The sequence below is a fragment of the Ceratotherium simum genome, chromosome 39, assembly GCF_057802395.1.
Source record: "Ceratotherium simum simum isolate JZ-2026a chromosome 39, ASM5780239v1, whole genome shotgun sequence".
Lineage (NCBI taxonomy): Eukaryota > Metazoa > Chordata > Mammalia > Perissodactyla > Rhinocerotidae > Ceratotherium > Ceratotherium simum.
Window position 1 is genome coordinate 4,584,919 of NC_141938.1, and position 24,906 is coordinate 4,609,824.

The following is a 24,906-nucleotide window of genomic DNA, read 5'->3' on the forward strand; positions in this document are numbered from 1 at the left end:
CTCCCTCCCTCATTTTATGTTTTTGATACATATCTAACCTCTTTTTTGTGCATTTTTATCTATTGCCCTCTTATCATGGAAATAGATAATTTTTCCTATTTGTGGTCTTCTCTTTTCCCCTTAAAATCAGTCCCTTAAAATTTTTTGTAGCACTGGTTTCTTGGTGAAAACCTCCTTTAATTTTTTCTTGTCTGGGAAATTTTTGATCTCTCCTTCCATTTTGAATGATAACCTTGCTGGGTAGAGTATTCTTGGCTGTAAGTTTTTTCCTTTTAGCACTTTAAATATATTGTGCCACTCTCTTCTAGCCTATAAGGTTTCTGCTGAGAAATCAGCTGATAGCCTTATGGGGTTTCCTTTGTATGTAACTTGACTTTCTCTTGCGGCTTTTAGGTTTCTTTCTTTATCTTTAATTCTGGACATTTTGATTATGATGTGTCTTGGTGTGGGCTTCTTTGGGTTTATCTTGTTTGGGCCTCTCTGTGCCTTCTGTACCTGGATGTCTGTTTCCTGCCTTGGGTTATGGAAGTTTTCATCTATTATTTCTTGAAATAGATTCTCTGCCCCTTTGTCTTGCTCTTCTCCTTCTGGGACACCTATAACGTGGATGTTAGTGCACTTGATGTTGTCCCAGAGGTCCCTTAGACTGTCCTCACTCATTTTAATTCTTTTTTCTTTTACCTGTTCAGCTTGGGTAATTTCTTCTAGTCTTTCGTCCAGCTCACAGATCCGTTCTTCTGTATCCTCTACTCTGCTTTTGAGTCCCTCTAGTGAATTTTTCATTTCCAGTATTGTATTCTTCATTTCTGATTGGTTCTTTTTTATATCTTCCATTTCTTTGTTGACATTCTCACTGAGTTCATCTATTCTTTTCCCCAGATCAGTGAGCATCCTTAACACTCTTAGTTTGAACTCTCTGTCGGGTAGGTTCCTCATTTCTGTTTCACTTAGTTCCTTTTCTGGGGTTTTCTCCTGTTCCCTTGCTTGGAATATATTCCTTTGCCTCCTCATTTTGCCTCTTTCCCTGTGCTTGTGTCTATGTATTAGGCGGGTCAGCTATGTCTCCTGCTCTTGGATAGGTGACCTTATATAAGTGTTGCCTTAGGAGGACTGCAGTGTGCTTCCCTCAGTTCTCAATGTTCCAGGGGTGATCCCTATGTGGGCTATGTGTGTCCTTCTCTTGTGGCCTGTTTGCTCTCCCTGTAGGTGCCAGGGAGGCCAAGTTGTGAACCAGCTTTTCTGGGGGTACTCCCCAATGTTTTAGCAGCAGGCAAAGTCAGATATTATGCCACTCATCTCGATTGTGCTAGGTCCACAAAATGCCCACAGTGGGAGCGTTCCCCGGCACACGACCCCGCTCCTCCAGGGAGGGCTGCGTACCTGTGGTCTGGCGGCTTGTGAAGGCGGCATTTTTTTCTCTCCAGAAGGGAGTTTCTGCCTCTTCCACCTCAATTGGGATTGTCCTTTGTTGCAGGAGTTCCTCTTATCCAGTTTTCAGTTCTCCTTCAGGGGTAATTTTTCCACACGTAGTTGTAAATTGGCTGTGCCCACGGGAGGAGGTGAGTTCAGAGTCTGCCTACACCGCCATCTTGACTTCTCAAGACATTTTTTAAATTTCCTTTTTCTTTCTTCAGCAACATATGTAATAAATTCCCCTTTGATTTTGTCTTTGACGCAATGGTTTGTCCAAGAGTGTGTTAGTTAGTTTCCACATATTTGTGAATTTTCAAATACGATTTGAGATAAATAGGCCTCTAGAGTGAGGTGTTATTATTTCTTGAATGGGTATCAGACTATGTTTAATGTTTGCTGCAGCTGGAGGTGTCAGGGGCTTCATAGTCTGTAGTGACCTTGTACTTATTTCCCTGGTGTGTTTGGGTTTCCCTAGACTCTCATTCTTAAGTAGAGTCTGTGTCTTGCAGCTCTGTTTTAATCCACTGTTTTTATCCTGGGACCCTGCTGATACGGTGTCACGTATTTGAAAGGGAAAATGTCCTCTTCTGTTACGATGAAACCTACAATGTTTGGTGGTAAAGAATCTCTGGACTATGAACTTCAGAACAGGTTCTTAGCACCTATATTTCCTCCCCTTTTGTCAGAGAGGAACCTGAAGTGACCGTAGGTGTCTATGTGCACTTTGTCCAATCAGAAAAGACTTTGGCACATTAGTTTCCTTTGAGGGATGGTCTACATTACACACAACAAAATGCTTTTCATGTATATCATGTTTTCCCCCATTTCCTGCATGAAGCAACAGGCAATTTTGTCTGATCTTCACTATGACAACGAGGTTGGGCTGCTGAAGGAAACATTCATAAAATTTGGGGGGACCCCCTAAGACTGGAGCCCCCTAGAGATTTTAAGTCTCAAGATAATCCATATTGTGTTTTCATTCATCCGTCTACCACAGTTGATGTGTTCCTAGAAAGTGGCTGCGTCCAGTTGTTTCTCCCCCTGGTACCTCACTTGGGGGCATTGTTTCCCATGTAACCTCAAATCTCTTATGGGTCTAAGAGGTGGTCCTTTGCAGAGTATTCAGTATTTTTCTTGTGAAGATGAGAGTAATCACTCAGAGTTCTTTACCTATCGCAACAGAAACCACCCATTCCCATCTGTTTCTGTATATTTTCCTTGTGAGACTATATGATTTTAACTTATTGATTCTACTGCTAGAGCCATGTGGGTGTTTTCAAAGTTTTGGTGACCAATGCATCGAAACACATTGTCATACAGGGATCTCTGCATTTGGATTTCTTTTTCTCCTCTTATAAAAATTCCCTACATTGAATACCTGTGAATCACCCAAAAGATTTTCCCTGGCTTACCTTCTGTAGTATCGTTGCCCTTTTGGGGGCAGGATTGACACCTTACCTAAAATGGGATTGGATGGCAAGACTGATGTTGCCACATACATCTAGTGACTAGAAATATGTTTATTACTCACAGGTACTTTCTAAGGAGAGTAGGACAAGGATAAGCAGGTGGAGGTAACTTGTGCAAAGGACAATGGGTTGGCCCTTTAAGAGTGTGGGGTAGAGGCTGTAGGTTTTAAAGGTTTGACCCTCCTACCCACTGGCACAAAGAAAAGGGTTGTGTGAACTTTCCTAACTTGTTTACCATTGTGGACCAGGCAGCATGAGAAGGTACCTAAAGCAGATTGAGAGTCAAATATCAAAGATGAAGTCAGTGACTTTATTTATTCAAGTTCACCCCTGAGCTTTGTTGACCAAATAATGACACATCTCATTTAAATGAATTTGATTTGAACATTAATTAAAAAGTCATGTGAAAAACACAATGAACATCACTAAGACGACAAAGACTCTAAAACTACATTTGAATCCTATCATTCCAAAGTGTTGGAGAAATCCAGGAAAGTGTGTCAGTGTGGTTCCAGAACTCTGTTCAAATATTTTAATAATGCTACTGTTTATTTTAATTTGTTGTCTCATTTCTTGTGTTATTGGTGGCACCTTGCCAGCATAGCCTGCCCACATGCAACAAGCAGCCCTTTTAGGGGAACAGAACTCTCCCTAATAATAATTAATCCAAACCTAATAGGTAGTCATCGGCTACCATGGCTGCCAGGGAATTGTCCTTCAGGGAAAACATCTAAAACATTAGCTGTCTGCTACAAGTATTTTGAGATTTTTGGCCATTTCTAGGTTGGCATTAATGGTGTGTTTGTTGAATGACATCATGTGTGCCCAGGTCAGGACCAGTGACTCCCATGACAATAGCACATGCATGCAAATGGTAGGAAAGCAGCACATTTGTGTTTGATGGGCTAGAAAGGTTTTGAAGGAGCATAAGCAAAATGATATATTGACACACAGGGTACACAGACTACAGGAGATATTCGGATAAAGACCCAGGGGTGAGATATAAGAGAGGTGGCCAGTGTGCACTATTACAGTAAATCAAAGACCTGTAGGAGTGCCCATTCTGACGGGAATGTCTAGTATAGAAAGGCTCTACTTATAAGATGCCAGTAAGCCTGATGATCAGGACAAAGTAATGGGCCCTAAAGACTGGGGACTGAATCTAACTAATGACTCAAAGAGCAGGAAGACCTATTTAGAACACAAGGTTTGTCCAAGTCAGCCATTAGGCCATCATATGAGGTGGTACCCTGGGGTTGTAAGAGAGGTACAAGGTCCATCAAATACCTTTTTCAAGAGCCCAGTGTTTTGTATTTAGATAAATGAGTTGACATTATCAATAATTTCTAGTGTCTTGGTGAGTCCTTCCATTTTGGTTTCAGGAGGTGATGTATGATAGCATGAGTAAGTTTTCTATATAAGTTTCTACCATGGTCTGAGCATAGCAAGATGCTATGCTCTTGCTATGTATCTTGCCTACAATGTCTATTTGCCATCAGATATAGGGACCCCTTCCTTGTCCTCAAAAATATGGCATTTGATTATGTTAGATCCAACGGACAAGGTTAATACCATCAGGTCTGAGGTGCTGGTATGTGTCTCAGAAATTTGGGTCAATTCATCACCCTGAGCAATGACATGAGCCTGTGCAGATTGAGGTTTAATATTTGCGGAGTAAAGAGTGACCTGTTGGTAATTGTAAGGCAAGATATTCCCAGAGTACTTGGTGTCATAGGGGCAACCTTGGGTAAGGAGTTGTTAGCGATGGGATGAGACAGCTAGATCATTGGCAATGGCCAAGGGATCTGTAAAAATGAGCACATGAGTTCAATTCTTGGCCAGGGGATTTTCTGTTGCTAGCATGACTGTCAGGAGTTTGACCAGTTGATCTGATGCCTGCATCCAATTTTTGATTCAAGATGGCCTGTTTGATCTGGAAAAGAACTCAGCATCTCTGCACTGGACTCCATCAGGTGTGGTGGCTGCACACTGTCTATAAAGTGTGTGAACACCCTGGTTACTCCCGTGCTCCCAGGTGACTCCCCGAGTGGCCACTGTTTCTGAAAAGGAAGTGACCGCCTCCACATGGATTATATCAATCAGAGAAGAGGGGACACACTTCAAACTGTAAATAGGATATGCCAGAAACACCATTTTTGTCTCTAGCCTGTAAGTACCCATATCTCTTCATTGAAAAGGCCACTGGGGCCGGCCCTGTGGCTTGGTGGTTAAGTGCATGCGCTGCAATGCTGGTGGCCCGGGTTCGGATCCCGGGTGCGCATCGTGGCACCACATCTCCGTCCATCCTGAGGCCGAGTCCCACATACAGCAACTAGAGGGATGTGCAGCTATGACATACAACTATCTACTGGGGCTTTGGGGGGAAAAAATAAAATAAATAAAATCTTTAAAAAAAAAAAAAAAAAGGCCACTGATTAGCAAGCCTGAGGGGTCCTGCATTCATAACCCAAGGCAAAACAGGAAGCTGGCTGTGGAAGACCATCAGGTCAGGCTGTGAGGGCCTCCATTTACAAGACTCTGTCAGTTTCCAGCAGGGCTGTATTTAATTGTGTGCAGCACTAGATGAGAATAATTTCAGTAGAAGAATGTTTTGGGTAACTTATGTCCACCACAATGAAAGGTTTAGAGACTCTTGTGTGCATAATGGGAGGCTGCTCAAGCCTTTATGGTAAAGGCGTTTCTGAAGGGAGAGGCTAATGGTGTGACTGTTATTTCAAAAATTCTAGAAACATTTGTTCCCCAATTCAAAGTCAGTCAATTTCTAAGTGTTGTATGAATAAGTAAGCAAGCAGACATGATAAATATGGGATGTTTGTGGTTGCTGTGGCTGACAGAATGGCCCATGACATGGGTTCTTCCAATGCTTCTGTCAACCTCTCAGTTCATACTCCACTGTTGTTGCCTCAGAGAAATTTTCCAGAGGGGGCATGTGTGGATTTCTAAAGATGTTTCCAAGGAAGCAGACACAAAGTAGTCTTGATTTGGGAAATGAAGAGGTGGAAATTGTCTATGCATAGCAATGAATAGAAATGGTGCTGATACAGATGAATGAGGTGTCCCCAGGCAGATCCTGCTTGGGATATATTTTTGTTTTAGAACTATAGTATTTCTAAATATCTGTCCAGAGAACCTGATTTTAACTCAATGACAGACTACGGGAGCCCTTTCACTTCACTCCTAGTTATGAGTATGAGATGAGGGCAGGTGCAACCCTAGAGGGTGTTTTTTCAGTGAAGACAGGGTTGCAGGAAAGGCCTGTTGAGGACTGAGTCCTTCTTGCCCAGTCCTGCAGTCTTCCTCAGAAGGATCCCACAGTGCTGGGAAGAAGAAGAGTTGAGCACATAAAAAACAAGCTTAAAGAGAGCTTAGCATCTTTCTAGCATATGAAAGCAATTATATTATTCATTTTCTAATAATGATATGTATATAAAGCACATATATAAACATGTATAAAATATTTTATGTGCACTCATGAGTTTTCTCAAATGTGTAGAGATATGGCCATCAAAAGGTGAAAAGCAAACCATCACTCCAAAAGAACACTCCTGTGGTTCCCATTTGAACAAAACCCCTCTAATACATAAGTTAAAACTAAACATGGGCCGGCCCCGTGGCTTAGCGGTTAAGTGTGCGCGCTCCGCTGCTGGCAGCCCAGGTTCGGATCCCGGGTGCGCACCGCTTCTCGGGCCATGCTGAGGCCGCGTCCCACATACAGCAACTGGAAGGATGTGCAGCTATGACATACAACTATCTACTGGGGCTTTGGGGGGAAAATAAATAAAATCTTTAAAACAAAACAAAACAAAACAAAACAAAACAAAACAAAACAAAACAAAAACATGGAAAATATTCAATTTCCTGTGCTATTTTAAACCTTGAAGCTGTTACTGCTGTTTCCCACTTTTCCAGAACATGTGCTGGAAGTCTAAGTGTATGGAAATAAAACCCGTGAACAGCTAAATGGGTGCTGCAGATTTGTGGATCTTTGACACAAGAGACTTCCAGCCACTCCTGTGATGAAAAGACATTGAAAAGTTCCCATTTGTCCTCATATACTCAATTAGGATATTACTCAAAATGATACCCTCTCTCACCTCAAGTATTACTTGGAAGCTTGTCTCTAACGCTCAGCGCTCTTTTTGGTGTTTCCACTGGGAGATCACAGTGGAGTTGCATAGATATCACTCTACTCATAGAACACACTCAGGATGAGCTGGAACAGTGCAGAGGAATCCAACCGTGTCTCTAAATGGGAGGAACCCCATGGTTAATGGGGTATATGTTGCACACTCAGTCTGTACAGCAGCAACATGAAGATGTGAAAGACTATAACATTTTAAATATTTAAAGGCAAATAAAAATCCTCTCAAATGACATTAAAAACAACAAAAAGACAGCACAAATATCTGTGGTTTAAATCAATAGAAAGTCTCAAGTCCCAGATAACAATGATAATGACATCCTCACTTATTGAGTCTCCTATCCTCATAGAAAAGATATGTACACACCTTAGCCTCGCTATTAGCTCATATTGTTTGTTACTTTTCTTCAAAGCTTTTATTTCCATCTTATAAAATAAAGCTTTACTATTTGTTAATCATCTCTTTTCCCACAAACATATAAGCACCAGGACTGCAAGAACTTCTTTGTTTCATGCTGCTATATCCAAATCCTACTGTGCCTTATTTCTGCTAAATTGGGTACACTGCCTCTATAGTGCATGGCATGTGAAGGATGGCTCAGAGAGCATATTCTCAGACAAAGAAAGTCTTGATTGGCATAGTGGTCCTGTCTTCTCCCTTGCTAGGTTTGTATTATCTCATGATTTACCTAAACTCAAAGGCCTCAACTGAGCCATACAGGAGATATTAAAAATATTACACAGTATAGTAAGAAGTGAATTTACATATTTTCACTGAAGTACTTCATGGTAAACAGTGTCTCATACACCATAGGAAATACATCAGTGTTTTGATAATAAGTAGGAAAAGCAAACGCTGTTCCAGATGACTGGGAGCTGCCTGCATTCCCAAGACTTAAGTCCCAAGACTGCCAAGCCAAGACTCATCCTGCTGAAGAGAAAAACGTCATACAGCTCCTTCATCAAAATTACAAAATTACTAAGAAAAGCCTAAAAGTATTATATAATCATACTAACAAAAATGGTAAAAGATAAAATTCCAAATCATAAAGATGACTAAGTTTCCCTTCTTAAATTAACATGACTGACTGGAACTTCTTACAAATTAACTTGAGCTCCACTACATTGTTCTTGGCTTCTTCAAAACACATGGGCCGGGCCGGCCCCGTGGCTTAGCAGTTAAGTGCGCGCGCTGCGCTGCTGGCGGCCTGGGTTCGGATCCCGGGCGCGCACCGACACACCGCTTGTCCCGCCATGCTGAGGCCGCGTCCCACATACAGCAACTAGAAGGCTGTGCAACTATGACATACAACTATCTACTGGGGCTTTGGGGAAAAATAAACAAATAAAAATTAAAAAAAAAAAAAAAAAAAAAACACATGGGCCAAAATCTTGGAAGGAGTCCTTCTGAGCACCCTGTCACTGTTATACCTCACAGTCCTTTAGGGACTGTGGTCAATCTTATTAGAATCCATTACACATCTCTCTTTGACTGCAGGTACAAACCTGCAGGTCATTGGCAAGAGGGCCCTGAAAAAACCATGTTTTTAAGTTTTGGGTTAAAAATGAATGAGAAATTTTATGACAAAACTTGTAAATGTAAAAGAATAAAAAACACAGTTTCCTGAGGAAAAAATACTTGAACTTGTAATGTACATGACAAAATTGATTCATGATGTATAATAATTAAATGAAGAAAATTGCAATGTATATCTGAAAAATCCATAATTAAAATGAATTTTAATATATTATCTGAGGAAATTAAAACAAAAATTATATTTATTAGCATATGATGGATTAGAACATGTGATAAAATATATCAATAAAACAAGCATTCATTTCACAAGGAAATGCAAGTAGTTTTAATGACATACAATCAAATATTATTGAAAACATATTGAGGGAACATGTTCAGCTACAAGTAACAGGAAACACAGTCTTCCTGACATGAGAAAGGGGATTGTTCTCACATGGAAGAACTGGGTCAGAGCAGCCACTACACAATGCAGCAGAGAAACAAACTCCCAGGTCCTTCTGTTTATGCCCCACTGCAGATGTCACGGTGAATCAAGAAAACATGCTCACCAGCACTATTAACAGTATAAGGTGTTCCCTATACACATTAGAACTTCTTATACAGCTGTCACCGAGAGAAGAGGGGAATCAGAGAATACTCCCAACCACAAATGTCTGAATTAGTTTCCTGGTGGACAAAGAGGCCTCATAGAAAAATCTTAACTCTAATGTATCTTTGATGTGAAACTTGTGAAAACATCAGAGGAAAATATACCTGTAAGAAAATGGAAATCAAACAGTTGTTGGTGGTTTTCAAGATACTCTTGATTAGAAGGGCAAAGAATCCAGAAAATGGGCTGGAACATGGTGTGCTCATAGCAGCCAGGTAACTGTCTGTCTCCTTGTATGGTGGCTCCAAAATCTGACCAATGCCTTGTTTGCTTCTGCCTTCAAATGTCATGCAAGTGAGGCTATTGGTGAATTCCAACAGGGGACCATAAAAGGGATGGATTGTTGAAGATCAAGTTCTTAATATTACCCTCACAGACATAACACAATATAGGGGTGATGTGTCTAGCTCTAGACTTTGTTGCCCTATCACAGGCTTCTACTTAATTAAAGTTTATTCACCAAATACCAGTTAGAAGGAAGGACAAAGAGCAAAGGCCCAAATATGAAAATAGGAATTCATGGCAAAGTATATTCTTTGATAAACTTGCAATATACAAATTCCAACTGTTTAATAGTATGGAAAAGAGAAAGTCTCCTATACCCACCAGCCCAAAAAAGGAGCTTTCTCTAAGAAAGGTACAATATATACAGTGGATAAGGCATATCCAGGAACTGCAATTAAGGCCAGTAAGAAAATCCCACCAAATACAAACTGTCATTTTTCAATGGCCCCTTCCCACAGAACAATTAAAACATTATTTAAAAAATTAAAGAGAAAATATTAACTGATTTAAGGAAAAAAGCACTACCTAATAATCTTATTTACTATTGATGAAGGATGACTTGCAGAATTTTCTCACCTGAATATTCATTTTTGAAAGTAATTAATAGGAATCCACAATCCAACGTTGCACTTTAAGAAAGTTTCTTGATAAACACAATATATTTAAAAGTTTTATAATAACTCTTTCATGTTGAACGTTTTCTACAGCATTATACAAAATTTAATTTCCATAAAGCTTTCTCATATTACTTACATTTATATTTGCTTTTGGTGGGAGTTTCACACAGAAGGATATGGGCCAATTGAAGTCTTTCTGATGCTGTTTATATTCAAGAGGTTTTTATCAAGTGAATCTTTTCATGTCTTCAGAAAGAACTGGGATGACAAAAGGCTTTCCCACATTCTTCATATTTACATGGTCTTTCCTCTAGTGTGCATTCTCCCATATCCTTTAAAATTTTGATGAGGAATAAAGGCTTTCCCACTTTCCTTGCATTCACAGTTTCTCTCCAGTGTGACTTCATTCATATTTTTGTTTTTTTTTTTTTTTAAGATTTTTTATTTATTTCTTTTTTCCCCCCAAAGCCCCAGTAGATAGTTGTATGTCATAGCTGCACATCCTTCCAGTCGCTGTGTGTGGGACGCGGCCCCAGCATAGCCGGAGAAGTGGTGCGCGCCCGGGATCCGAACCCGGGCCGCCAGCAGTGGAGCGCATGCACTTAACTGCTAAGCCACGGGGCCGGCCCCTTCACTCATATTTTTGAAGTGATCTGAAAGAAGTGAATGCTTTCTCACATTCCTTAGATTCATAGGGTTTCTCTTAGTTATGAATTCTTTCATGTAGTCGAAGAGAACTGGAAGAAGCGAATGCTTTACTGCATTTTTTACATTCATAGGGTTTCTCTCTGCCATGAGTTCTGCCATGTTTTTGAAGAAAACTGGGAAAAGTGAAGGCTTTCCCACATTCCTTACATTTATAAGGTCCATCTCCAATGTGAAAGATTATGTGTGATGGAAGGCTTGAGGGATTCATGAAGGCTTTCCCACATTTCTAACATTCATAGCGTTTCTCTCCAGTATGAATTCTTTCATGTACTCAAAGATTATGTGAAGAAGTGAGTGCTTTACTGCATCTTTTACATTTATCATGTTTCTCTTTAGTATGAGTTCTTTCATGTATTTGAAGAAAACTTGAAAAGTGAAGGCTTTCCCACATTCCTTACATTCAGGAGGTTTCTCTCCAGTGTGATTTCTTTCATGTTTTCATAGAGAACTGAAGAAGTGAATGCTTATTGCATTTTTTACATTCATACAGTTTATCTCCAGTTTGAGTTCTTTCATGTATTCGGAGATAACTGGGAAAAGTGAAGGCTTTCCACACTCTTTACATTTACATGGCATCTCTCCATATTTTTGATAGTCACATGGTTTGTGTTCAGTGTGACATCCAACATGCCTATTAAGGGATGAATGATGCATGAAGGCTTTTCCACATGCACTGCATTCACATGGTTTAGCCCATGTAGTTTTTTTATTCAGATTGAGATTTGGAATAAGGCTGAAATTTTCTCCACATTGACTATCATCTTCACTTTCAGAGTCTCTCTACCATATGATTTCTGTAACAAATGAGAAGCACATTATTAATTATTTCTTTCTTAGTGATTTTATACTGTTATATTTATTATGATTTATAGGAAAAGTCTAGGTTTTTTTGCCTAGTCTGATTTCTTGGAAATTGATCCCTTGCTATTATCCAAACAGTGATATTCATAGATGGGGTTCATTAATACTACTTGCAAGTGAACTATTTTGCAATAAATGAACCTCTACATTACATTTCACAAGGCATGTTTGGAGAAATTTTCTAAGAATAGCTAAATTTGAAACGAGGGTTATTTGTTTTGTTTCCTTCTTTTAAATTTCATAAGATACCAGGATTCTCATGTGACATGCTGCTTTCTATTTTGAGTGTGCCGCACCTCAGTTTTCTCCCCTGGTTCCTGTATTGATCTTCAATATCATGATCTTCCCATGTTTTTCCTGAAGTGCAGAGCCAGAAAGTTAATTTCAAAGTATTAAAGTTATAGAAAAATGTTTATTTATTTATTTATTTTTTTATTTTTCCCCCCAAAGACACAGTAGATAGTTGTATGTCATAGCTGCACATCCTTCTAGTTGCTGTATGTGGGACGCGGCCTCAGCATGGCCGGAGAAGCAGTGTGTCGGTGCGCACCTGGGATCTGAACCCGGGCCGCCAGCAGCAGAGTGCACGCACTTAACTGCTAAGCCACGGGGCCGGCCCAATATTTTTTTTTAATTTTTGTTTATTTTTATTTTTTTGTGAGGAAGATCAGCCCTGAGCTAACATCCATGCCAATCTTCCTCTTTTTGCTGAGGAAGACTAGCCGTGAGCTAACATCTGTGCCTGTCTTCCTTCACTTTATGTGGAATGCCACCAGAGCATGGCCTGACAAGCAGTGTGTTGGTGCGCGCCCGGGATCTGAACCCGGGCCTCCAGCAGCGGAACGCATGCACTTAACTGCTGTGCCACAGGGCCAACCCCTATAGAAAAATTTTTAGATTTTAAGTCCATGATGGGGGCCGGCCCTGTGGCTTAGCGGTTAAGTGCGTGCACTCCGCTGCTGGTGGCCTGGGTTCGGATCCCGGGTGCGCACCGACGCACCGCTTCTCTGGCCATGCTGAGGCGGCGTCCCACATACAGCACTAGAAAGACGTGCAACTATGACATACAGCTATCTACTGGGGCTTTGGGGAGAAAAAGGGAAAAAATGGAGGAGGATTAGCAATATATGTTAGCTCAGGGCTGGTCTTCCTCAGCAAAAAGAGGAGGATTGGCATGGATATTAGCTCAGGGCTGATCTTCCTCACACACACACAAAAAATAATAAGTCCATGATGAGCTATGACAATTTCTAGTTTTTTTTTTGTTTGTTTGTTTTTACCAACCTCTCCACTTTCCACATTCTATATCTTGGAACAATGTTAATGGACAACTAACACTTCTTCTCTGATTGACAGTGTGAAAGAATGTCCTCATTCTTACCTATTGAGGCCAGGTTCCTGCAAGTTTCCCACATCACATCTCTGTAGAGTTTCTTCTGTAAAGGATCCAGTAAAGCCCACTCCTCTGCAGTGAAGATCAGAGTCACATCCTCAATAGCCACTGAGTCCTAAAACATTACAAACATGTATAGAATAGAATGCATAAGACTGACAGCAGTGAGGATCTATACTCCATTTGTAGGAAATTTACTTACATATGATTCTCTTATCTCCAAGCATTTATTCTATGCCATGATTGTCAAAAACTCAGTTTTTCTGTATACACTTCCTCATCAAACTAAAAGCTTTATGAACAGATGGAAATTATTTACACATTTTACTGTGATCATATTACATCATATTTCTCTCTAATGGCAAGGTCCAGAACATGTTGGGAAATGACAGAAATACTATACAAATAAAACAAATATTATCATTTAAGACTAATGATTTATTTTGAGAAAAATTCTTTTATCTTCTTTATTACTCACCAATTACAGCACTTCATGAGACAGAGGGTCAAATCTGCATGAGGTTTCAATAAATGAAAACATAATAAACTACTAGAAGCCTTCTTTTCTAGTCTCATCATCAAACAGAGAGTCCAGGAGGCCTGTAGAAATCAAACTTGTAACAAAGCCCAGCAGGAGACATTGTCTTGGAGTACTCTAGTTCATTACAGGTAATCAGATGCAGCTGGCTGAATGTAAATATTCTTACGGAGAATCGTTGCTTTTAACTTGTGTAATATTCATTGTAGACTCAGGTCTTCCATTCTCTCTCTGTATGATTTGATGGGCTCAAATATTATTTGGAAGATAGTTCTCAGACAAAAGGAAGGCGGCATGACAACTTAGACCATAAAATCTCTATACTCAAGTGACTCAAGGCTACCTCCCACCAATTTATACAACACATACTGAGACAATAATGTGCCATAAGAACTCTTTCTGGTCAAATACTAACCGTGTGTCTGATACTTGTTGGGCTTGAGGGGCAGGCTAAAAACTACAGATTGCAAGGGAGTTCATTGAAGTCCAAAACGTTTTGATGGTAAATTTGCCCATGATTATAAAATTGTGAAGGACTTAACAGTGGTTTCCTCTAAAAGTACATAAAATCTCTATTCCCCAACTTCAAGAAGAAGTGTTTACTGACCAGCCACTCTAGATCAGGCATTGCCACCTTCTGATGCTGCAGTTACGGAAGTTAGAACTGTCATTCTTGACCTAACAGGAAGAAAATGAACAAACTTGAAATCAACAATTATTCTTAGATCCATGAGAGTCTTGAGGTCACAGGGCAAAATGGTGTATCTAAAATTGGAAAAGAGAAAAAAAGGACAGCTTTTCGAATTATATGCCAGATAGTCTCTTCTTAGGAAGATCTGTATTAAACAAAAAATCCATTTCACCAAAGTCTAATGCAAGGGCAAAAATAACAAAAAAGACAGCAGATGATACCCATGAAGCCTAGGACAACTCTCTTTAACAGAAATTTTAAAATATACATAATGGGGACATCTGAAGGAAAAGAAAGACAGAAAGAAAGAGAAGAAACAAGTGAAGTAATAATCACCAAAATCTACTAAAATTAATGATAGCTGGCAAAAAGTACATCCAGGAAGCTCAGAGAACACTGAACATGATAAACTAAAAGTGCACACCCAAGGATATCATATTCAAACTAGAGAAAAATCAATGACAGGCAATACAGTGAGAAGTGCCAGAGAAGAAATACATCTTAGGTATAAAGAAACAAAGATCTGAATTAAATTGGACTTCTTTTCAAAAACCATGCAAGCCAGTGCAGAGCAGAGTGAAATATTTAAAGTTCTGAAAATAAAAAAAACAGTCTCCTAGAATTCTCTGTAAAGAAAAATTGTCCTTCAACAATAAAGGAGAAATAAGGACTTTCTGAGACAAAAATTGAGGAAATTTGTCATGAGTACACCTACTTTGAATAAAATGTTCAAAAATTTATCAGAAACAATGTAAATGATAAAAATTTTTCATAAAATGAAAAAATGAAGGTAAAATATATTTATATTTCTTATAATTAATATAACAGGTGATGCTTTGTTTAAAATAACATTAGCAACAATGTATTTTGTAATGAGAGGCTTATGGACAAGTGAAATAAAAATGACAGCAATGTGACAAATGACAGGGAAGGAGAAATTGGGACTAGTGTGTTAAGAGGAACCTGCATAACAGAGAAGTGGTAGAGTGTTATTTGGCAGAGGAGGTGGGTTAGTTGTAAATGTATGCTGAAAACTCAAGGGCAACCTTTAAAAAATGTTTTATCAAAATGTGTAGGTAAGGGCCGGCCCCGTGGCTTAGCGGTTAAGTGCTCGCACTCCGCTACTGGAGGCCCGGGTTCAGATCCTGGGCGTGCACCGGCGCACCGCTTCTCCAGCCATGGTGAGGCGGCGGCCCACATACACGAACTAGAAGGATGTGCAGCTATGACATACAACTATCTACTGGGGCTTTGGGGGAAAAAAAAAAGAAGGAGGAGGATTGGCAATAGATGTTAGCTCAGAGCCAGTCTTCCTCAGCAAAAAGAGGAGGATTAGCATGGATGTTAGCTCAGGGCTGATCTTCCTCACAAAATAAATAAATAAATAAATAAAAGTCTGTAGGTAATATGATGAGAGGAGAAAAAAACCATCAGAGTAAATGCTCAATTTCATACAACACCAAGACTGAACCCTAACATAAACTATGGACTTTGGGTGATAATCATGTGTCAGTGTAAGTTCATCAATTGTAACAAATGTACTACTCTGGTTGACAGTGGGGGAGGCTATGCATGTGTGGGGGCATGGAATATATGGGAAATCTCTGTATCTTCTGCCCAATTTTGCAGTGAACCTAAAAGTGCTGCTCTAAAAAATAAAGTCTGAACAAAAAAGTCTAGTTAGCACCCCAAAAAATAAAAAAATAAATAAATAAATAAATGCTCAATTTCAGCCAGAGAAGGCAGAAAAAAGGTGGAAGACCAAAAGAAACAAACATCAAGGGAAAAAATGGAAAATTGTAAAGCTTTTGGTAAATATTAATCCAACTGTATCAATAACCACTTTAATCATCAATACTCTCAATATAATTGAAAGACACAGTAACATTAGATTTCAAAAAATACAATTATATGTTCTCTACAAGACCCCAATTGCAAGTATAAAGACACAGATAGATGAAGTGTAAAGGGATGGAGTATAACAGACCGTGCCAACACTATTCAAAAGAAAGCTGCCATAGGTATATGAATTATAGAGAATGCATATTACAAACCAAGGAAAGTTCAGAGATAGAGAGGGGCATTAGATATTGATAAAGAAGTCTACTCTCCAAGAAGGCACAGCAATGCTTCATGTGTACCTGCATAACAACAGAGGGGCAAAATATATGAGACAAGAACTGATAGAATGCAAGGAGAAATACATGAATCCAGTGTTACAGCTGTAGAAATCAACATTCTTTATCACAAATTATAGATTTCAGTAGGCAGGAAGAGAAGACGGACACAGGTGAACTGAACAACACTGTGAAACAACTGGATTTCATTGTAATCCATGGGATAATTCATATACAACAGCAGAACATACTTTCTTTTCAAGTTCACATGGAACATTCACCAAGACAAACCACATTCTAGGACATAAAGCACACCTTAATAAACTTGAAAAAACAGAAATCATACAGAATATGCTCTCAAACCACATAAGCATTCATCTAGAAGTCAATAACGGCAAGATGGTTAGAAACTGCCCCAATACATGGAGATTCAATATCACATGTCGAAATAATATATAGGATCGATAAAGAAGTCTAAAGAGAAATAAAAAACTATTTTGAACTAAACAAAATAAAAACATAACATATGAAATGTTCTTGGATGCAGCAAAAGCAGTACCTAGAGGGAAATTTCTGCCATTGAAGAAATACCCTGTAAAAACCAGAGATGTCTAATCAATAATATAAGCATCTACCTTAGGAAACAATAAAATAAAGAACAAATTAAACCCAAAGTAAGCACAATAAAATAAATAATAAAAATTAGAAAAGAATGGGCCGCCCCGTGGCTTAGCAGTTAAGTGCGCGTGCTCCGCTGCTGGCAGCCTAGGTTCAGATCCTGGGCGTGCACCGATGCACCGCCTGTCCGGCCATGCTGAGGCGGCATCCCACATACAGCAACTAGAAGGATGTGCAACTATAACATACAACTATCTACTGGGGCTTTGGGGAGGAAAAAAAAAAGGAGGATTGGCAATGGATGTTAGCTCAGGGCCAGTCTTCCTCAGCAAAAAAAGAGGAGGATTGGCATGGATGTTAGCTCAGAGCTGATCTCCTCACAAAAAAAAAAAAAAAAAGAAAAGAAATCAATGTCATTGTGGGAAATCCATGCAGAAAATTCAAACAAATAAAGCTGGTTCCTTGATAATACTAATAAAATTGATAAACATCTAGTCAAGATAGCAAAGAAAAGAGGGAAAACAGAAATTACTAATATCAGAAAGGAAAGGAGGAGGGAAAGAAAATAAAAAACCATTTGATAAAATCCAACATCCATTTATGATAAGAAACTAGTAATAGAAGGCAACTTCCACTTGAGAAAGAACATCTTCACAAAACCTGTAGCTAAATTTATAACATTTGTTCCATATGACATGATTGTCTCTGTGAAACATCTGAAAGAACTCACAACAACAGAAATAACTCATGGAATTAATAAGAGAGTATAGTAAGGTGGAAGAATACATGTCAATGGTTTTCCTTAGGGATCCAAACAGATACAGTCAATTGATCTTTGACAAAGAAGGAAGGGAAAATGAAAAAGAAAGTCTTTTAAACAAACAGTGGTGGAAATAATGGAAATCCACATGCAAACACACACACACGAAAGGAATGTAGACACGGGCCTTACAGCTTTCACAAAAATTAAGTCAAAACACATGACAGATCTAAATGTAAAATGCTAAAGGAATAAACTCCTAGAAGGTAACATAGGAGAAAATATAGATGGCCCTGGGTTTGGAGATGAATTTTTAGATAAAAAACCAAAAAGCAAGGTCCACAAAAGAAAAAAAATTTACTTCATTAAAATGAAAAACCACTCTGAGAAAGCTCTGAGAAAGACAGTGTTAGGAGAATAACAACACAATTAACACAGTGAGAGAAAATCTTTGTAAAACACTGATTGGATAAATGGTATGTGAAATATCCAAAGAATTCTTAAAACTCATCAGTCAGAAGACAAACAACCCAATTAAAGAGTGAGAAAAAATCTGAACAGACTTCTCACTGAAGAAGATATATAGATGGGAAATAAGCAATATGCTTATTTTCACATGCTCCACATCAAATGTCACTAGGAAATTGCAAATAAAACAACAATGAGGGACCATTAAACACTTGTTAAATGAGTAAAACTCAAAACACTCAGAACACCAACTATGAGTGAAGAAGCAAAGCTACAGGTAATCCTCAGTCATTGCTGGTGAAAGCGGAATTTGGTACACCCACAATGACAGACAGGAACTTTCTTTCAAATAAAAATACACTGTTACTACATAGAGTAAGATCCAGCAATCACACTCCTTGGTATTTGTCCAAATGAGTTGAAACATTATGTTCACACAAAACCTACACATGAATGTTTATAGGCGCTTTGTTCACAATTGGCAAGAGTTAGAGTTTTAAGCAAAATGTCCTTCAAGAGTCAAATAGAAAAAACAATTACTGGGGCATCCATACAATGAAATACTGTTCAGTGATAAAAAGAAATGAGGTATCAAGCCATGAAAACACACGGAGGAACCTTAAAATTATATTGCGAAGGGAAAGAAGCCAATGTGACAAGGCTATGTAGTGTATGATTCCAAGTATATGACATTCTGGAAAAGACAAAGCGTGAGCCAGTAGAAAGATCACTGGTTGTGAAGAATTTGGGGGTTGGGGGAGGGATGAATCAAGAGGTGGAGCACAGAGGAGTTGTAGGGAAGTGAAACTACACTCTATGATACGGGAATGATGGATCCATGTCATTATACATTTGCCAAAACCCGTACATTGTATAACACAAAGAGTCAATGCTAATGTACACTGGGCACAGAAATGCATCAATGTGGGATTGGAAATTGTAACAATTGTACCACAGTAATACAAAATGTGAAAGAGAGTGTAAACTGTGCAGAGGCAAAGAGAAGAGTCATGTGTAACTCTCTGTAAATTCTGATCAATTTTTCTGTAAACCCTGAAATCTTTCAAGAAAAAGATGAAGACAGAGTCATTATAATTCACCCCTGCTGAAGGAAACAACACATCTCTCATTCAACTGACTTCAACATATTTCAATAAGCCAGTATGGTGCTCTGTGAGGCTGGGACCCATACGGGAGGTGGAACTTGCATCGAATGCCTTGTTGGAGAGCAGGGCACTGTATTCTCTGAGAAGTGCCATGGTTACTGTCAGTAGTGTCAGAACTCCGACCTATAGGATAGAACCTATATCCTCCAACACCAGGATAATGAGTGTCCTGGTGAGTCCTCGTATTGTAGACCTAGTAATGTACAGACAAGTGTTACCTTGATTTCTATTTTGAGTATCTCTGGGTCAAGAGATTATCAAAATTCTTTTAGCACAAAGGGGCATCTCTTAGACAATCATCCAAGACTTTGTGAAAATATGCAGATGAGGCCAATGTTTGGCCAGGAGTAAGATGACTGCCTGATGTTTGGTTAGATGTGGTGACCCTCGGGTTTGGGTCATCAGGGATGTCCCAATTAAGGGATGAGGAACAGGAACTCTCCACTGAGCTCCATCACGTATGAATGTGTACTGTCATCCTTCAAGTCTATGCACTCCTCAGTGCTGTGCATTCAGTTAACCCCAAGGAACTACCCAGGGAACCAAGGTGTCTGGGAGAGGGGTGAACCCCTTCTATTACCCTAGTCATCTTTCAATGAACTGAAGAAAGAAATGCCATTCTCCTCCTGCAGGTGGCATCAGTTGCAGGGCCAAGGTTATGCTCCATCATATCACAAACATGTGTCAGTCACCAGGCAGAGCTGGCAGGGTGCGCTCTGCAGAGCCAAAGGCACTATAGGCAACTCAGTAGAGGGTCACATGCTCAGTGCTTGTGAGCCCCTCTATGTTCAAGAAATCTCAGTACCTGGAGATAATTGCAGCTCTAATGGCATATAATGTGGCACCAGGGCAGATTTCTTCATCAGAAACCTATGGACAACTTGAGGTCCTCCTCCTGAGAGCCTCAGTCACTGCCATCAGGGTTAGAGGCCTCCTCCATGACAATTGGTTGCTTTATAGAGTTTAAGGAACCCAGGCTTAAGTCGGGTTTGAACTAATCTCTTTGCTGCACCCAACTCAGACTGTGGGTGTTGTCACCACAACCCAGAGAGTCGGGATCTTTGTTGTAATAGATGCAGGGCTGGCCACAGCAGCAGAGTTACTTAGGGGTCCTGGTGAGCCCTCTCTAATGTTGCTACCTACTGACTGTATTTTCCTGTCTCTTCTTCCTCTCTGCAATGACTGCTCTTTAGGAAGTGACCATCTGATGGGCTCAGCTCATTCACAGGGTATAATCATCCATATAACCCCAGGCTCCTGCTAATGTCAAGGTAACTCCATCCTCCGTCTCACCTTCACTCCAAACACACAGACGGATTCCACTCAAGATATGGACTGACGGCCTCATTCCTGTATGCCTGCTCCCAAAGTCGAGGAAAACCGCCAAGAATTTCCCAAACTGCCAACTTGGAACCCCCTGTAATTAGAATCCAGGTTTGCTGGAGTCAACAGTGCACACAGGGCAGCACAGCTCACAGGAGGAGCTGCCCAGCAAGCAGCAGCTCACAGTGCAGGAGCCTCCAGGCTTTCTCATCAGCCCGTCCAGACAAGAAGGCCTAGGGGAAAGGGAGGGGTGAGGCTTAAGTGTTCAGAAGCCAAACACCAAATATGTGGACCCTGGGCACTCATTACAAGAACAGACAGTGTAAGAAAAATAGGCATTCACACTGGCTTGTTTTTATATAAACACTAACAGGAGGATGAAGCAGTTCTCCAAAACTGGTCATTTGAGCGGGGCTGGAGTGAGAGCAGAGGAGGGGGGCAGGATACACAGGCAGGGAGTCTTTTTAAGTTAGTTTCCTCTCAGGAATTTTTTAAACCTTCCCATGCATTATTTATTTAGAATAAGGAGAGAAATTTATATACACTATATTTCCTGATGCTTGATCATTATTTTTAAATAACTTTTGGTGAAAATTTAATTTAATTTTAACATTTCTACATAGGAAACCACCTCAAGATTTAGTCCATTAAACACTAATAGATATAAAACTATAAACCATAAAAAATTTACAAATCCCTTTCCAACAGAAAGGATAAAGGACATTATAGTTTGTCAGTCCACTATATTTACACTGGGGATATTATCAGGATGGAGTAGTATATTATAATGCATTAGGGGTTTGCAATTAAGCCCTGACATAAACTAGGAATTTTAAAGATTTACAGAAGATTTGACCTGTTTCTTCATATCAATGAAAATAGAAACTCAAGTGCTCTTTCCTTGAATACATTAAAATAGGAATTCATTTGCCTTAGGAATACTATATCCTTTTAAATATCAAAACTTTCTAGGGACATGGACACACAAAAACTGACCTAAAACTGGAATATGGGGCTGGCCCCATGCCTGCTGGTTAAGTTCAGCATGCTCTGCTTTGCCAGCCTGAGGTTTGCAGGTTTGGATCCTGGGCATGGACCCACACCACTCGTCAAGCCATGCTGTGGCAGTGACCCACATCCAAAATAGAGGAAGACGGGCACAGATGTTAGCTCAGGGCTAATCTTCCTCACCAAAACCAAAAAACAACAACAACAACAAAAATGATATGTACCTGAGAGCTTAAATAAACCCATCTCACATCTTGAGGTTCTCTTGCCTAAATGTAACAAAACTTCCATTTGGTTCCACAATTTTCTTCCCTTACTCACATCATAACTCAATCAACTTACATTTTAAAACCCCAAGGGCAAATGAAACCAGAATCAGAGGGCTGCAATCTTCAGTTCATAAAGGAATCCAAGGAAACACAAATATTCAAATCAGCTTATAGAAGCAGCCTGCTTGCCTACAGGTCAAAAGGAAAACTCACACTTGGAAAGTTAACCATGTTCCCAAACTTGGGGTCTAGGCCCTCTCAGTCAAGATAGAACCCCTGGAGTGGGTCAGTCCCTGGTGGAGGGGGGTGGGGCACCTGAGCAGCCACAGGAGTGAACTCTGGGAGCTCCACACGCCCTCCCCTCCCCAGGGAATAATGCACATGCTCCCTCTCTCAGGCTGCCCTTCCCACAATCAGGAAAACTCAGTTGGATTCAGTTGCAGGTTCTGACCCAAATGAACTCCCAAATTAATGAACTCTTTGTCCACAGGACAGAACACCTGATCTTCACAGACTTTCTCAATGTGCACAAATTATGCTCTCATTGAAGTTACACTGTGGGTTCAAAATTCAAACATAACATCTAAAACTGTCTAGGCCTAAGGAACCACAACCACAATCTAAGAAAGGAGATCAACCCCCTCCTCTTCCCATGAGCACGTGCACCGCCAGCTTTCCAGGGCTCTGCAGCTCCTCTCAGTATAGAGGCTCCTTCCATGGGGGGGTGTGAGCAGGCAGGACACCTGCAGGGGGAGGCTCTCGAGGAAGAACAACTGGGCCTTCAAGTCCTTCCCTGTGCAGGCCCAAGGGGGCCTTAGCTTTGGTCAATGACTACTGGGTCTCCTCCTCACCAGAGTTGCTTTAGAACACCACTGATACTTTAAATGATGCAAACCCAGTGTTTGAACAATCCAGCAAAACCATTTAAACGCATCCTTTATGTAAAAAGGAGGGAAGAAAATTGTAAGGCACTTTTACTAGTTCAACCAGAAAACCCCAAATATCTATTCCTTTTAGAAAAAAAAGATGACAGTTAATTATTATTTCGATGGCAAGAAATTGGTTTGTAAATAATTAATCACACTTGGACATTTGTGGTCTGCATGTCTAAGCCCTGGAGTTTCATTTGAAAACACCCAAAAGTAAATATGGCCCTCAGAAACTTACTACACACACTCAGAGGAAGAAAGAGTGAAATCAGAATTCTTAACAAATGGAATGCAATGCAGGAATATTTTATTTTTTGGAATTCACCTCTTTCTTACTAGCTTGGAAATATTTTATACTGCATTTCAAACTCAGTTGATTAAATACACTTTACCCCTATTGAAAAATGGAGACTTAAATAAGTGAGTAAATATTTTCAAGGTCACAACCCAGTGAGGGGAAGACTGACGGGACAGATCACTCAGGAAAGTTTCTCAAGAGGACCCTCCACCCAAATGACTTCCCACAGGATGTCTGTGCCCAGAAGGATCCTGGGGGGAGACTCTCGCACAGGATTTCATGCAGTGTAGTTCCAGGTGGTTATTTTCTGCTGTCTTCTAATGTAAAATATCCTGACAAATATAATCGTTAAAAAAAAAGTCACCCATGGCTCTGGGGAATAATGAGAAATAGTAGAAATATTGGGTCTGTTTGAAATGCGCCACGAAAGGTGCATAGTTGATAATGACGCTGCAGTTCAGTGACGGGCAGCTGGCTTTGGGAATGTGGGGAGAGATCTGAAAATTCAGGGATTTATTGTCAGTTCTAGGAAAAGCTGGGCTGTGGAGAGAGAATCATGGATTTGAGAGCCTGCTCCCCAAACATTTGGAAAACTCAGGAGAAAATGGGAGCCCTCTGGAGAGAAAGGAGGAATTGGGGACCCCACAGCTCCTCTCACACAGGAACCCTGGACACGGAGTCACTATTGTTCCTGATGAGCCTCCCCGCGGTCACCGTACAATCTGAGAAGATTCAGGGCTGTAGCTCAGGGCTGTCCAGGGAGGCTCCGGGGCTGAAGTCACCACGTGCAGTGACAGACATGTCGCCCAGAGTCCCGGCCGCTGGCCCGGCCCCCACGCTGCGGCCGGAGGGGACTGAGGTCCGGGCGGCGCCCCCGCGGACTCGGGTCCGCGGACTCGGAGGTGACCGCGGGGAGGCCGGTCCCGCCACGGCCGGTTCCGACCAGCCCTCCTCCCCGGGTCCTCACCCGGGGCCGCACACTCACCATTTCTAGTCTCCCGGGTCCCCTGCGTCCTTCCTATGACTCCCCCGGCCAGTGCAGATCACAGCGTGACAGACGCTGTGACAGAGCCACCAGGGACTATTCACGGCAGGTGACTGACCATCCCCATCTAGGCCGGACACAGAAGGGACTTCCATGCTGCTGTGATGCATCGTCCCACCCACTTGTCCCAGTGGCGCCCCTGATTGGACAGTTACCAAAGGCCACGCCCCCTCAGCCCTGAGTGACTGCTGAGCAGGAGGGTGCCTTGCTCCGTGGAACCAGCTTCTGCCCGGTGGGTGCTAACCTGTCCCCGCCTGAGTCATTTACATTTAAACAGAACGTTTTCCAGGCCTGGGACTGACACTGTTGTTCCCCCCCTTTATGAACGCATGGTGACAGGTGTGCACATGGAATTCCTGAGTCAGTTTCAAGGAGGAGCAAGTACAGACAAGAGGGTGGCCCAGGCCAGGCCACGCTGGAACAAGAGGGTCTCATGTCTTCTAGGGGTCAAGGGCTTGGTGTAAGACTGCAGTGTCACTCATGGAACTGATACCGGCTCAAGACAAGGTTGACATGAGGGAAGCCATATTGTAGAAAAGAAAAACTCGATTATAACTTTGAATGACCTCTGACAAACTAACC

At 40.8% G+C, this 24,906-nt stretch overlaps 1 protein-coding gene across 9 annotated transcripts; it reads right to left on the bottom strand.

The window, feature by feature from the left end:
* Window positions 1-8,805: 8,805 nt before the first annotated feature.
* LOC147912116 (zinc finger protein 136-like) lies at window positions 8,806-24,396 on the bottom strand. Of its 9 annotated transcripts, none has more exons than XR_015550258.1 (6): window positions 24,265-24,389; window positions 14,240-14,310; window positions 13,573-13,863; window positions 13,083-13,209; window positions 11,998-12,058; window positions 8,806-11,634 (listed from the first exon to the last, which is right to left on the bottom strand). XR_015550258.1 is itself a non-coding variant. In XM_087426027.1 (5 exons), exons 2-5 carry the CDS (start codon window positions 14,258-14,260, stop codon window positions 11,610-11,612), a joined length of 234 nt encoding a protein of 77 aa, XP_087282153.1. In that variant the 5' UTR covers window positions 14,261-14,310; window positions 24,265-24,385; the 3' UTR covers window positions 8,806-11,609. The 9 variants fall into 9 exon arrangements, 2 of the variants coding, with proteins under 2 accessions (XP_087282153.1, XP_087282154.1); XR_015550260.1 differs by having other exon boundaries at window positions 13,573-13,606; window positions 24,265-24,387; XR_015550257.1 differs by having other exon boundaries at window positions 13,573-13,694; window positions 24,265-24,387.
* Window positions 24,397-24,906: the final 510 nt, after the last annotated feature.

Bases quoted from the DNA above. Each gene is read 5' to 3' on its own strand.
- LOC147912116 (XM_087426027.1), bottom strand. From the start codon at position 14,260: ATGCCTGATCTAGAGTGGCTG. The intron at 12,059-13,082 runs GTAAGAATGAGG...TCTGCACTTCAG, and splicing joins CAGGAACCTGGCCTCAATAG to GAAAAACATGGGAAGATCAT. The intron at 11,635-11,997 runs GTGCGGCACACT...CATTTGTTACAG, and splicing joins AACCAGGGGAGAAAACTGAG to AAATCATATGGTAGAGAGAC.